Below are 14,572 nucleotides of genomic sequence, written 5' to 3'. Positions count from 1 at the left end.
TGGTACAACAAACTATAGCTGCAACATTAAAATATGTGTATCAATGTCCAACTAAATAAATTATATAATTCAATCCTCTTAAATGTTTTTTTTCCTTATTTTCTGTTGATCAATGAATTGTTTCCTGTCTAACAAAAAATAGTTAGACAAACCACAACTTTATAACAAATGAGCTCAATATGAACCAAAACAGTAAGTTTCAAGCTACATAAATATGTCTGGTGTCTCATTTTGTGCCTATCTTAACTTGTTTTGATTTAGTTGTTATTTTTTTCTTGTTTCAGTTTGTTTGTTGTACAGAATATGTAGCCTAATATTGTCATTATCAATCTTATGCATAGGCTATTTACCTTGTGTAGACATCTTCTATGAAATCTTTGGAAGCTACAGATATTGTATTGGCTATTTTACTGGCTTTATTTATTTATTTTATTGTAATTTCTTTATTCTCATATTTTACATGAAAAGTTAGTGCAGTCAGTCCGGTCGATGTTTGTGCTTTGACTGAGTTCAGCCACACGGGGGCGCCATCTTTAGAAGGTCACCTGCTTCAGGAGGACCGGAAGTGACTCGTTGTTGTCTGAGCAACAGGAAGTGCACAGCAAGTGAACAACAGACGGAGAGGAGAGAAGAGGAGAGGAGACAGCTGTGTTACCTTGTGGCCGTCACAATGGAGGAGTACAACTCTGGAGAGGAGGTGAAACTGTTTGTTGTAACATCTTATAAAACTCAGTGTCGAAACGTCCGCCGTTATTTCGACAGAAGACGTCGCAGAGCTAGTTATGCTACATGCTAATCATGTTCAGTAAACGGATTTTCCATCAGGGTGTGGTCTGATCATCTATTTAAAATATTACTGACTGGATTTTTTTTTATTAACATACAAATCGGGAGTTACTACTGTGCAGCTGCAGTTTAGTGAGATGTCTGTAGTTTCTCTGACACTCTGAACTCAGTTGATAAAGTGGATGAACTGAGAGGTGAGTCAGTGGGGCTCAGGACAGGACAGGGCAGTAGTGTAGTGCTTTATTGAACTGTTTAGGATTCAGCAGAGTCATGGGAATGAGGAAAAACACCAACAGAAGAGAATCCAGTCAAACTAATGGAGAAAAGGCACTGCCCAAAGTTATGTTATTATGGAATACTTTTATTATTATGCAATGGATTTGACAGCTGCATACTATGAATCACATTAATCAATGAATATATAACAGCAGTAACTTACTAAGTAGATATTGTGGGATAGGTTAGTGCAGGGCTTCAGACTAACATTTTTTACTAGGAGCACAGTGGCCCCTATCTTACATTTTTAGGAGCGCAAGCAGAAAATGTAGGGACGTAAATCAACTTGCAAAGCAAATATTCACGTTTCCTTTTCATTCATGGTCCTGACATCTGTAATGACAGATACCAGATTCTTTGAGTCATCCCTTCCATGTTTCACCAGTGTTGGAAAAAATGGGAATAGTCGTAATCGATTAGTACCCCGATCGAATAGTACTTTTGCTTGAAATGTCCACAATTTAATTTTGCCACTGCCTCTCCAATTACCCTACAGGCCATGTTCAATTCAGATGACGCCAGTGCCTCAGTGAAAGAGGTGAGTTTTAATCCCTGTAAACATGAATTAATTGCATTTTAATATGAATCAACTCTTCCATGTGACAACAGCGTTGGTGATTTCCTCTCTGTTTGCTTCTGTCTCAGTGCATTGAAGGTGTTATTGGTGGAACAGAGTATAATCAGAATAAAGTGAACCAGTGGACGGCCAGTATAGTGGAGCACTGTCTGAGTCACCTGGTGAAACAGGCACGGACCTTCAAGTACATGGGTGAGTCAACTACCTGCCATGTACAATGACACAAGACCCCAGGACATAAAATACATCGTATGTCCACAAGTACATTTTTGTATGTGATGGAAAATGTGTGAGTGACTCTTAGTCTCCGATGATTTCCAGTCAACTGTGCCATCATGCAGAAGAGCGGTGCTGGACTCCACACTGCCAACTCCTGCTACTGGGACACGGCCACTGACGGTCAGTCGGTATCATTTGAAAATGTTCGATATCAGTGTCACTACAATATCTCAATTTCAGTGCCAGATTTATACTTTTCTCATGTTACCTCAGGATTACAAAAATGTTTTTCTACAAAAATGTTTCTATTTAATGAGAGACAAAGAAATGGCGTCTAAACAAATGCATTCTGCAGTCTCAAGTGTAGAGAGTTAGATTGGTAGAAAATGATTATTTAAAACTCAACTGTAAACTATGTGAATAAATCTAATTGACTAATCAGGAAACCAATGCTATATTTTGTAACTTGTGCTACAAAAGTGTTGATATTTGATAAATATATATGTAGATGAATATAGGAGGTGCATGATATAACATGGAAATTAAAAGATGTGTGTGTATCAGGAATAGAAAACGGTTGAGTTCAAAAATAAAGAAATAAAACAACTTTTCAACAAAGTCAGTTTTTAATTTAAGTGTATACTTGTAATATATCATATTTGTTATAAACTATTCAATTAATCAAAGTCATTATTGTGAACAATACAACAAAATTAAAAGTGCTCTGTTAGTTGCCACAAATAACAGATTTACCTATCACAACAACCACACTAGTGGTTTTAGCTGAACTCTCTGGGTGGTTAATATAATTTGAGAAAATGAAAGGCAGCTTGAGGATAATTTCTCCTGCTGTCTGTCTCTTTCAGGAAGCTGCACAGTCCGGTGGGAGAATCGAACCATGTACTGTGTGGTCAGTGTGTTCGCTGTGTCTCTGTGACACTGAGCCATCTCCTGCTCCGTCTTCTTACGCTGTCACGTCTGAAGCTGCGCTTTAAAAAAATGGCACCGTGACCACGAGGCCATAAAGACCCTTGGGTGGAAGTTAACGCACGACTCGGGTCCATTTGCTCCCAACAGGCTGGAGAAACGACTTCAGAACAAGAGTCGTTTGTTTTGTGAGTCGACATCCTGCGATCAGGGACCAGAAAATGTTGCTTTGTAGAGCGTAAGCTAAGCGGTTGAAAAAAGATATGATTTCCATTTTGAGACTTGAAAACGTGAACACTAAATGTTGTGATACATCAGCTTGTTCCATAAATTGTCCTCATGAAGATCCTGTAGTCTTCCCTTCATATGTTTTATCATTAGTTTCCCTCTGTACATTCCTGATTCTGAATAAACAGGACTGAGCTGCTGCTGTAGAGGAAAGTGTTTTAGCAGATACCGGCCATGAAGGATTTCTACTAGTTAAAAGTGTTAATATTGTTAATATTTATATTTGTCTGTTTATGTAGCTGTGCAGAAAAAGTGTATTTCCAGATTTTCCAGTTGTTTCATGGTCAGTCCCAACAACCAATGCACTTTCTTTTTTTTTTTTTTTTTTTTTACTTTTCCTAAAGAAATACTGCAGTATGTTGATTTAATTGCTGTTTTATGAATTGGTTTGTCAGAACATGAACTGTGGACTCATCAAATTAATTCAATAAATTGTAGTTTTGTCCCCTGACTGGCTGATGTGCAGTGTGGTCTTTCATCCACTAGAGGTTGGCACAGGATCATTCAGCAGCTCAGCTAAAATAAAAGAAAACACCACACATTTTTCACATACAAATATAAATTTATTTAGATTTTCCTTCAGTAGGTTTTCATCCTTTAAATGCCTTTTATCTTGTTATGTATGATAATGTTTCATGTTTGTCATAGGTTTTTCAGATTTTCTTTTTTTTTTTTTTTGGCTTCAAAGGCTGCTTATTTGTACAAATATCATAGGAGCATTCCTGTGATCAGGTTGTCATCCCTCTGCAGATACATTGCAAAAAGGAGTTAGTGCAAAAACAAACACTGACATTCCCTCTCACACAGAATTATTCATTAAAAGATTGAGGAAGAGAAAAAAAAGAAGCAAAAATACTGGTTACAACAATTTGTGTGCACTCGGTGTAAATATTCTAACTGATGTGACGAACAGACACAGAGCTGAGAGACGTTACGAGCATGAATAAGAAAAAACACACAATACATCCAAACAAAAGCATTTTCACATCACAACAGCTGTTGCTGCTCGGCCGCTGAGCCGAAGCCACTTAAATACTTTTTTTTTTTTTTTTTGTAAACGTGCAAAAAACATTACTCTTGCGAAGATGTGCGTGCTTTACAGTTGACGTGTTTGGTGACACCGAACAGGCTCGTGGGGCACAAATACATCACAGAAGCAGCGCCTGTTAATGATAAAGCTCTTATTATCAAGGAGTAAAAAAGCTGATTGCTTGCAGCCATAAAACTAGCGGGAGGCTCCGGGGGGAAAAAAAGAAAGAAACCCTATACAAAAGAGACCCCCTCCCCGCCCGCCCCTCTCCCCTCCTCCCAGAAAATACCAGTTACACCTCATTAGAGGCTACACACATGCACTCCTCCATGCCAAAGAGAGATACTAAATACAATCAATTCAAATGCATGGCTCCTTGTGATCAGTAATGCAGCATAGAAGTGGACACAGTTTCCAAACCTACAAAAAAAAAGCAATGGCGGTGTCCATGGCGTGGGCTTTCATTTGTATTAAAGGCTGCAGGATGATGGGTATAAGGATGTCGGGCCGGTGAGGTGCACGTTTTGCAGCCAGGAAAGATCTTAAGTTTAAGGGCACATAAAGACGACAGAGCTGCGGAGGATATAGCCTACTGAGTGACATTAAGATCACAGGGTTTAAAATGTAAACTCCATGTGGCACTTAAAAAGTTTTACAGAGGGTGTGATAACTGTGAGTCGCTCCTCTGCATGGCACGTCGAAAGTAACGGTGATGTATTCTTAAACATTGCAAGATACGGTGTGGTTAATGTCGCCGTTGATTCCGTCTCCTATATTATTGCCCGTTTCGGCAGGAATGTCATAGATCGTGTCGTTGAGCATGTCGTAGCTCGTGTCGTTGGGCATGTCGTCCGTGGTGTCGCTGGCCGTGTCCCGGGCTCCCTCGTTGGCCGGCTCCTTTCGCGCGGTCGGGCTCGGCGGCTCCAGGACGCCCTTTCCTATCGGCCTGTTCTGCGGTGAAGTGGAGTTGCACATCAGGCAGAGGAGGGAGGAGCAGTTCCAGAGCCCCTGGGTCATGCTGGAGGAGAAGAGCCTCCGACACGGATGACAGAACTGGTAGAAGACCAGCATGAAGAAGATGGCGATGGCGTAGGCGACCAGCAGCTGCAGCACCAGCAGCGGCGCGCAGATGAACTTGTAGAAGTCTGTTTTGTAGATGTACCACAGCAGGAGCAGCGAGGCGTTCTCCACAAAGCGCAACATGTAGTACACAGCCATGCGATACCAGTTCTGGGATTTATTGATCAGGTCGGGGTCGTTGAGTTTCACCTGCACGGCCGACCAGCAGAACATGTTGATGCCGGCGTAGAGGAAGGTGAGCAAGCAAAGCACGATGGTGGTTCCCACCCGGGTCAGAGTTTTTTCTATGTTCTCGGGGAACGGGGAGTGGCTCTGCCAGAACAGGATCCACGGGTAGAGGAAGAAAACCAGGAAGTTCAGCAGAACCACAGGCAGAATCCAGAACTGCAGCACGGAGCTGAACAGAACCAGGACCACCACCCGGGTGGCGATCTCAAAGCTCCTCCACAGGAAAATGCACAGGTACGCCATGGGCCGCACGTCCACCTCATAGTCGTCATATTTGATCTTAATGGCCAGGATGTTGCAGCGCAGAGCTCCGTACACGATGGACAGGAGGGAGATGACCATCAGTGTGCCTGACGTGGAGAAAGAGAGAAATACAGAAATCAAAAATACAAGACTTCAGGTTTTGAGATTCACAGTAATATTACAAAGATCACAGGACGCGATGTGCCCTTTTCCCAGAGGCTGTACATCCTGGGGGACCTGTCTCTTCCTGATGACCTCCCATCCCGTGATGCAGAGTGGGCTCAGGCTGCACTGATGCTGAGGCGTGAGCTCATTAATTCAGAATAAAAGGCACTGTCAACCTTCGGCACAATCACTTCACATCACTAGACTAGAATAGACATGCTGCACTGAAGGGCCGATCATACAGACTAATAAATAGAGTGTAAGCTTTAATTTGAAATGGGAGTAATACCTATCTAACATGAAACGGCCTGATTAGGAGATATGATCCTCATTCTGAACACTACACCTAGCATCGCTGAGCACGTAACATATGATCTGTTATTGTTTTTTGTCTCTATCCCCCATTTTTTAATTGTGTTTTGTTTTGTTGTCCTGTTTTATTTTTGTTAGGTTGTTTTTTTTCCTGGAGTGTAAGCACTATCTGTTTACTTTCTGTCTCAAGTTTCAAGTCTCAACATTCATTATGTAACCAAACATTTGCCACATATATACTTGTAATGTACAATATTCAAAAATACCAATGAAGTATTGATCATAAAAAACAAAATCTTTTTTCATTTTTAAACTGACCTTCCCTACATGCATGGCACCATTTCATCAGCACAAAGAAAAACTTCTCACTTTATCAATGTAAATCAAAGTATAAAGCTGCCAGGGACCAAATACATGAAATACTGCACAAAACGAAAATGAAAACATGTCGCTGAGGTGGCAGCATAAAAACTATTCTAGTCTGTAAAAACCACATTATAAAAATACTGTTCAATCAGTTTATAGGTAAAATGACGTCTCAGTGTGTCTTTGTGACTCTTTCACTCAGCCTGTGTGACTGAAGATTAGTGAAATGTTTCTCAGCTTGTCTCTATAATGAAGTGATGTATTTGACCCATTGCTGCTGACACTCCAGCCACACAGTAATAAAAGGGGTTATTCAGTATGAACAGTTGGGGTGATAAAACTGTTTGGATGTAGCCTACATAAGGGCGACGGTGTGACTGTTGTGAACCAGCACTTTCAGGCCCTGGAGCTCACACACTGGCTGTTGACTCAGTACGTGTGAAACAGAAGTGTCGAGACTATCTGCACCAGAGGAAATAACACTTGTTTACTGTATTTATAATCTCTTTATGCTGCCCTGTTCTGCCCTGTTCAAAAACCAGATGTCCTCAATTGACCGTGTGAACCTTCTGCTAAATCTCTATCAGGAATAGAAATGCTGGCTCTCTCTCTCTCTCTCTCACACACAGACACACACACACACACACACACACACACACAGACCCCAGATCAGCACCAATTGGCAAAGAGATTCACCATTTTCCATCCTCTATATCAGAGTTACATAACGGCACTTTGACTCATGAAAACACACATCCTCTTCTTTCCAATATGGCAGCGAGCTGATCGGCCCACATCACAGTCCCGAGCCTCTACTCACCTCTGCCGATGGAGACCCCCTGCTGCAGGACACAGATGTAGAGCTGCAGGGTGAGCTGGGGGGCCGAGCCCAGGAAGGCCTGAATGACAGACGTGCGGGCGAAGGCTGCTCGGTGTGTAAACAGTTTGCCCTCCGCCTGCCCCACCTGTCGCTCCACCTCCTCAGACTGACCCCCGCGGGGCATCTGCTTCTTCCTCGTGATGCTGACATAAGGCTCCTCCACTCGGCCCACGCTGCCATAGATACAAAATGCTTCCAGACACCTGCAGCACATCAACAACAACAACAAGGGGAGAAGAGGTCATTAGAAGCTTCTGATTGGTCGTCCAGCGCAGTGGTTCTCAAAGTGGGGTCCCCCATGGGTCCTTGAGGGGGTTAAAGGGGGAATTTTTCAAAAATTCACACCATTGGCCCTAATTTGAACATACATTGATGAAGAAAGTAACAAATATTTGTGTATTTCTGGTATTTGTTTCAAAAATTTTGTCCATTGGGGGTCTGCGGTCTAATTTGTGTTTAGGGCTCCTTGATGTAAAAAAGTTTCTGAAACACTGGTACAGAGGGACTCATTATCATTCTCAATGAATCTGGCGATAATAGCTTCTAATTTCACTATACAGTAAGCAAATCCTTATATCCGAGAACCTGTATTTATTGGTATATTGATGACAAGAAAAAAAAAACTATGTGCAGTTGGACTCAACTTTGGGGGGTTTAATAACTAAAATAAAAGGTATACCTATAGCTGCAGTTATAGCTCTGGATTCCTCCCAGAATCATTTTTTTAATGTACAGTATAGTAGTCAACAAGGGTGTTTTTAGGCTTTTTTTTTTTTTTTGCCTTTATTTGATAGTGATGGCAGTAGAGATAGACAGGAAATGGGGAGGCAGAGAGAGGGGGAATGACACGCAGGAAAGGTCTGCCCGACGCGGGATTCGAACCGGGGACGCCTGCGGCGAGGACTGTAGCCTCTACATGGGGCGGCCGCTCTACCCACTGCGCCACGCACCGCCCCAACAAGGGTGTTTTTAGATATGTGTTATAATCTCTGTTGTGTGCTCCCCCTATATCTATTTTAAGCAAATCCTTATATCTGAGAACCTGTGACCTGAATGCAATCCCAGACCTGATGAATCAATAAATGTGAATGCTAATCAATTCATTCTTTCAGCCCTACCTCAGCATCCATTAACATTCACATGCTGTCATTCAGTTTATGAGCCCAAAAGGCCAGAGGTAATTTAACTATCAGCACTGACAAGTAAACCAGCGCGTGGCTCTTTATTATGATGAGCGTCTAAAGATCTGTCGATAACAGAGTCACAGTCAGACATCAGCCAGCGAGATACAAAAAGCACTTAAGAGCAGATGTAGGCGGAGGGCCAGAGTTCGAGGCAGGGCTGATGCACGGTGCCAATAAAACAGCAAGGCAGAGGGGGATTTAAGCCACAGGGGCGCTGAGACAGTCTGGACTACACTGGAGAAGCATACAGAGTGAGAAAACACATACTCAGAGAAGGTTTTGAGATGTTAGGCAAAATACCAAACCCATTCCTGCATGAGGTGATGAAACATCAGTCCTACACTCAGTCTCTTCAGCGTGGTTTAAGTGGAGGTGTTTGTGTTTGTGTGTCTGTGGGTGGAGGTGGAGGTTGCAAAACACTGAGAATTTGAAAAAATAAACATAATCAATATTTTTTTTTAAGTAAAACATTGTTTATCAATTGTTGTTGATAAAACTTATAAACCCACAAATAATCTCAGTTCGTCTAGTGCACAGGTCTTCAACAGGGGGTCCGCGGAGGTGCTGCAGGGGGGTCGTGGAATTTTTGGTTGATTAGACAATGTTTTATATCTTTAAGTTTCCACATCTATGTTTCAAATAAAAACGTCATTTTGAATAGCTTGTCTGCATTTACCATGCAGTTGACAGACATTGTTGATATTGGCATTGGTATCAGTGAACAAGGTCTGTTTATAAATGGCAGAGGGTCAGCCAGCCCCCTACTCACTGTACATTGTACACATTTAGAAAAAACATGATATATCAACCTGCGTGCTATTTCAAAAGCTTAGTATTGAATGCACAATATCAAGCTACGCAAATACATGGTAGTGGGCCTAGTACATTTTTTTTAGGGGTCCCTGCTCCATGTCTCTGTCAGTTTGAAAAACTTTGTAGACCCCTGGTCTAGCGTTTTATTGTCTTTCAGCTCAGAGTTTTGGTTTCCAGCCTGCAACGTCACTGCTTCACCTCGCTACTCTCATTGTGATGTGGTGAACTGTAGCAACAGCTGTTTCCAGAAACAGAAAATACTGACACTACACTTCCTGCTCAGTCAGGACCAAACAACTGAAATGCATGGTTAGTAATGCATTTCACCGGTGAACACATAGTGGAACATGAGCCAGATACAGTCAGAGCTAACAGAACGAACATGAGACCCAGGGCAAAATCTCCCTTATAAATTAATATCAGCAAACACATGCAAATTGAATACATGTATTTGTGTATTATGTACATACATACTGTAACGGTACGGGCATATACAGTATGTATGCATATGCATGTTAGGATTGGTTTTGAATCTTAAAGTGGGTCGGACCACTGTTGCCATCTTGGCCAGGGTTTCCGCTACGTGCATTTTTTCGTGACGGCCCGCCACAACTAAATTATTGCCGCCACTGCTTCAGTGATAATCTACCAGTTACTATTACTTTGCACCCTTTTCCACTACACAGTTACAGCTCTACTCGGTTGGTTCGGCTCGACTTAGGTCCTTTTCCATCAGAGCTTTGTTCTTTGGGCAGGGTCGTCTTATCACAGCAGCTATGGCCGTGTCGTCTCGCTCTCTTTATTCTCTCCTCTTGTCAGCTCCAAATTCACTCGTCTGCAGAGCACCTTGATTACAGACACAGCGTTGTTTTCCACACTGCAGTCAATTAACTTGTGTAAAAGCATAACAGTACAGATCAGTGGTCACTGATGCCGGTGTGTTTTTTAATTAGTGTGTTTGATTCTCGTGTCAGACGTCGCACTTGAGTGGAAGTGGAAAAGCCGAAATACATAGATAAATAAATAATAAAAAAAGTCGAGCCAAGTCGTGCTAGTGGAAAAGGGCCATAAAGAATAAACCTAAGGTGTCTCAGTCCAACAACTTTGAAGATGTTATTGTAGTCCATAGGTTTAACACCACGTAGCTTACCCCTTTTGTCGGTACAACAGTACGGTTTCATTTTTAGGCTTCGTTGGCTTCCCACAGCTGTCTATTTGATTTGTGTGATACTCCTCTGACAACCAGGGTGTGTACAGGGAAGGCCAAGGGCGTCTACAGGAAATTCAAGCCATAAACCAATAATCGCAATGGCTGCTTGTTGGTAAAGAACAGTTTGACTCTCCTTGGGCAACCTCATATTAGGAGTCATGAACATTTCAGATTGTGGACACTTAAAATAAACACACTGTGACATAAAGCCATACCTGATGACTGGAGTTCATCATTCTGAGTAAGTATTCAATGAGCCACAACTGCAGTTCATTACACCACCTTAAATGGTGAGATTTCAATGTTGCATTTAAAGCTTGCTTGTTTTGCACCTTTAGTGGTGAGAGATTCAAGTTCCACACCCTACACACATCACAAACTAGTTGTGATGGCACATACATATGTACACATCTTAATAAACAGTGAAGCTCTGAGAAGTAGCAGTAAGTAAAACTTGTTAGTGAGTGGGAGATTACTTCCTGTTTAAAGGGCGTCATTATTCTCCACTGTCGCAAACTGTCTGCTAATTGTGCCAACTGTTGGGTTTCTCTCTATAATATTGTGAGGTCCTGACCTCACTCTGTAAATATCCTTGATGTAAAGTATGTTGTAATTCTGCACTATACAAATAAAACAGATTTTAATTGAACTTTTAAAGCTGCAGGAAATATATTATATAATATCATTTTGTCAAAATGTTCTCATAACAAAAATGATAAGACAGATGAAACTCCACCCTGTTGACAGGAGTGACGAAGGGAATGATCACAGCGTGCCTAGTCATTCGAGTTTTCTAATTAGAGAGGATGGAGGAATAAAGAAAATAAAAAACAAATAAATGAAATGCTCATTGTGGCTTCGACACATGGTGATAAAGACCAAGTGTTGTTCAAGGCGGATGAGCCTGAGAAGAGGAAGTGCTGCCGTGCTACCAGCCGTACAGGCGGACATTCCCTCTCTGGTTGTGTTGTCAGAGATAAGCAGCCAGCAGCGACACGTGCTATTCTTAGAAATGCTCTTCACTGGAGGAAGACGCAGAAGTCTGAACAAGAATCAGTCAAATCCCCATTTGGAGGGAGAACAAACGGTGTCGCATTCACAAAGGCCACACCTGAGAAATAAATACGCTGTGTTGGATGTTTATTTAACTGATACACCAACGTAAATATAACTGTTTATATACAAGGATGAGTTTACTGTAGGATATTCACAAGCTGAGTGAAAAGTCATAACTATATGCATGGCCTAGAGCTGCAACAACTGGCATTTTACTTGAAAACTAACATGACTACTTAATCAGTTATCAAAACAACAAATATATTGTATTTATTGGTATATTGATGACAAGAAAAGAAACTATGTGCAGCTGGACTCTGTCAACTTTGGCTGGGGGTAATAACTAAAATAAAAGTTATAGCTCTGGATGCGCTGGTGAAGATAAGATCTTGCAAGTCATTGCTCAGTAAACTGAAAGTTAAATTCAAAGACAAAGTTTCCTCCCAGAATATTTTTTTATGGACAGTAGTCAACAAGAGTGCCCTGTTTTAGATATGTGTTATAATCTTTGTTGTGTGTTCCCCCTATATCTATTTTAAGCAAATCCTTATATCTGAGAACCTGTGACCTGAATGCAATCCCAGACCTGATGAATCAATAAATGTGAATGCTAATCAATCATTCTTTCAGCCCTACCTCAGCATCCATTAACATTCACATGCTGCCGTGCAGTTTACGTATAGGCCCAAAAGGCCAGAGGTAATTTACTGACAAATAAACAATGGTTTCTTCATTATGATGAATGAATTATATATATATATATATATATATATATATATATATATATATATATATATATATATATATATATATATATATATATATATATATATATATATATTACATGTTATTTTCTGTTCTTTAGGTTGTACAAATATTTACTTCTTACAAAATAATAGAACAGCCAAGCCTAAACATTTAAACAGTATAGCACAGCATTGATTGATCATTTAGGTTGTTGATCACTTGTCAGTCAAATCAAATGACTCAGTGGTTCGACTCTAATTGCTTCTGCTGGGGCCGAACCAACAATTAATTCATCTGCTGATTTTAAATTATCTGTTAATTATTTGGGAGAATGCCAAGTTGATGTCTCCAGTCACTTCTCTGTCCTACAAACAACCCCAGCCAGCTTCACTGTGACAATAAAACAAGAACAGCAGCATGAAAACATCAAATATTTGTCTTTTGTTCTAGAAAAATGACTTCAATGATCAACTGATTATCAAAATAGTCACCATCAATCTGCTAATCGATTAACAGACAAAGCATTGCAGCTCTAGGTTGGCTATTTTAGGGGATGAATGGGTTTTCGAATGATTACACACACAGATCTCCTGCTGTTTGTATGTTCGATAACATAACTATGTGGAGCGTGGGGAGGTTTCCGAGATGCAGGATTAGGCTCAGATCCCTATAGCCTGTAGGCAGATGGTCCAGCCAGACCAGGCCAGGGCTTACACAGAGAAGGACCAGGCCTATTATGGTCTAAAGCTCTTGTACGCAGATGTTTAAAAGGTTCCTCAGCCAGTGTATAACAGCCATAAGATGTGAATGTGTGTCATCCTCTTCCTGTGCTTCATGGTGGGTGATTTCAGGTCTTTTCAGCCTGAGCAGTCATGAATAAATCAGACACAGCTTGGCCTGTGAGACCATGGCCTGGAGGGGATGAAACTGTGAGGAGGAGGAGATCTTAGTGAGGGTGCATGGATGGACAGCGGTGGTGGTGGGGGGACAGGCTGGTAGTAGCTGTGTGGGTTATGTGGAGCATATCGATAAGCAGTGGGAGTATTGAATGGCACAGAAATGCATTCAATGCACCAGCATGTTTGAAGCCAGTTGAGAGACAAAAGGCCAGAGGAGAAATCAAAACAACAGCATGTGTGCGCAATGCATTCATCTAACCACCCATAAGCAGCTTAACTGTGCACAGGCCAGACATGGTTTTAACTAGAAAAAAAATCATCTGTGGACTCCACACCTGTGGATAATAACAGACATGTTTTTTTTACGGTGGGGATTGTAGCTCTTTCGCTGTCTATGTGTCTGTGTGTGGGCACGCAACCATGAGCGAAGCGGAGATAAACAAGCTCACTGACCTGACTATGGGTCCGAGCTGCAGGATGTGCAGCAGCAGGATCAGCGGTCTGTCCCTGCTCAGGTCCCGGTGGATGAAGGTGAGGGTCAGCTGCACGAGCACGGACGGTACGAGCGTGAAGAGGAGCGTGAGCCCCTGCCAGATCTGGTCTCCGGCGGAGCGGTACGTGGAGCTGAGGTACAGCGCTGCCGTGGTCTCGGCCGTGAACAGAGACACCGACACAAAGATGGAACTGGGGAGTCGCATCCTCACTCACTCCGCCATTTGGGGAATGCGGCGCGCTGCTTCGCTCGGGGTCCGTTCATCCATCACGTTGCCACCGAGCAGTCCGTCCGTCAGTCACCCGCTAAAGACGGGACGCCGTTGTGTCGGAGGCACGCCGCCGCCGCAGCAGCAGCAGCAGCAGCAGCTCGACAGCGATTGGAGAGAGGTGGGATGTTTTCACAGCCAAGTGCTGTCCCCGGGAAAGACTGCGGGGGGCGCAACAGGCGCCACGGTCAGCTGAGCGCACAGGAGCCTGCGATAAGGCTCTGCAGACAGTCAGTCTGCAGTTTTTTATTATGTGCAAACACACAACAACAACATGCTCCATCATTGTCATTTGATACATGAAGGATGGTTTCAGGTCAATTGCATCATAACCTAAACACACACATTAAACTGACATTGGATGAAAACACTACTCACTAACACCTATTGGTCTGGGCTTTTCACCAATCATGATAACAACAACTAACTGCTGCAGAGCTGTGGCATGGAGAGAGAGAGAGACAGTGGGCTAGTAGACAGATGAACCCTCTTAGTAACGTTTAGAGACTTTGATAATTTATTAAA

The 14,572-nt window shown here is 42.2% G+C and overlaps 2 protein-coding genes across 2 annotated transcripts; one reads left to right on the top strand and one right to left on the bottom strand.

The window, feature by feature from the left end:
* Window positions 1–590: 590 nt before the first annotated feature.
* On the top strand, window positions 591–3,417 carry dynlt3 (dynein light chain Tctex-type 3). The gene is made up of 5 exons (XM_083996656.1): window positions 591–697; window positions 1,559–1,600; window positions 1,708–1,831; window positions 1,961–2,038; window positions 2,725–3,417. The coding sequence occupies exons 1-5, from the start codon at window positions 671–673 to the stop codon at window positions 2,793–2,795; spliced, it is 342 nt and encodes a 113-aa protein (XP_083852782.1). The 5' UTR covers window positions 591–670; the 3' UTR covers window positions 2,796–3,417.
* A 268-nt stretch (window positions 3,418–3,685) lies between these two features.
* On the bottom strand, window positions 3,686–14,136 carry xk (X-linked Kx blood group (McLeod syndrome)). Its single transcript, XM_083996675.1, has 3 exons — window positions 13,740–14,136; window positions 7,318–7,580; window positions 3,686–5,761 (listed from the first exon to the last, which is right to left on the bottom strand). Exons 1-3 carry the CDS (start codon window positions 13,982–13,984, stop codon window positions 4,824–4,826), a joined length of 1,446 nt encoding a protein of 481 aa, XP_083852801.1. The 5' UTR covers window positions 13,985–14,136; the 3' UTR covers window positions 3,686–4,823.
* Between the last annotated feature and the right edge of the window lie 436 nt (window positions 14,137–14,572).

This window comes from Trachurus trachurus (genome assembly GCF_905171665.1).
Source record: "Trachurus trachurus genome assembly, chromosome: 21".
NCBI classification, from domain to species: Eukaryota; Metazoa; Chordata; class Actinopteri; order Carangiformes; family Carangidae; genus Trachurus; species Trachurus trachurus.
Note: the sequence above shows the minus strand (reverse complement) of the source record. Positions and strands in the feature narration are given on the sequence as shown.

Coding starts and splice junctions, on each gene's coding strand:
- dynlt3 (XM_083996656.1), top strand. CDS start 671: ATGGAGGAGTACAACTCTGGAGAGGAG. Junction 698..1,558: donor AGTACAACTCTGGAGAGGAG/GTGAAACTGTTT, acceptor ATTACCCTACAG/GCCATGTTCAATTCAGATGA. Junction 1,832..1,960: donor ACGGACCTTCAAGTACATGG/GTGAGTCAACTA, acceptor GATGATTTCCAG/TCAACTGTGCCATCATGCAG.
- xk (XM_083996675.1), bottom strand. CDS start 13,984: ATGCGACTCCCCAGTTCCATCTTTGTGTCGGTGTCTCTGTTCACGGCC. Junction 7,581..13,739: donor CAGCTCGGACCCATAGTCAG/GTCAGTGAGCTT, acceptor GATGTGCTGCAG/GTGTCTGGAAGCATTTTGTA. Junction 5,762..7,317: donor GGGGGTCTCCATCGGCAGAG/GTGAGTAGAGGC, acceptor TCTCCACGTCAG/GCACACTGATGGTCATCTCC.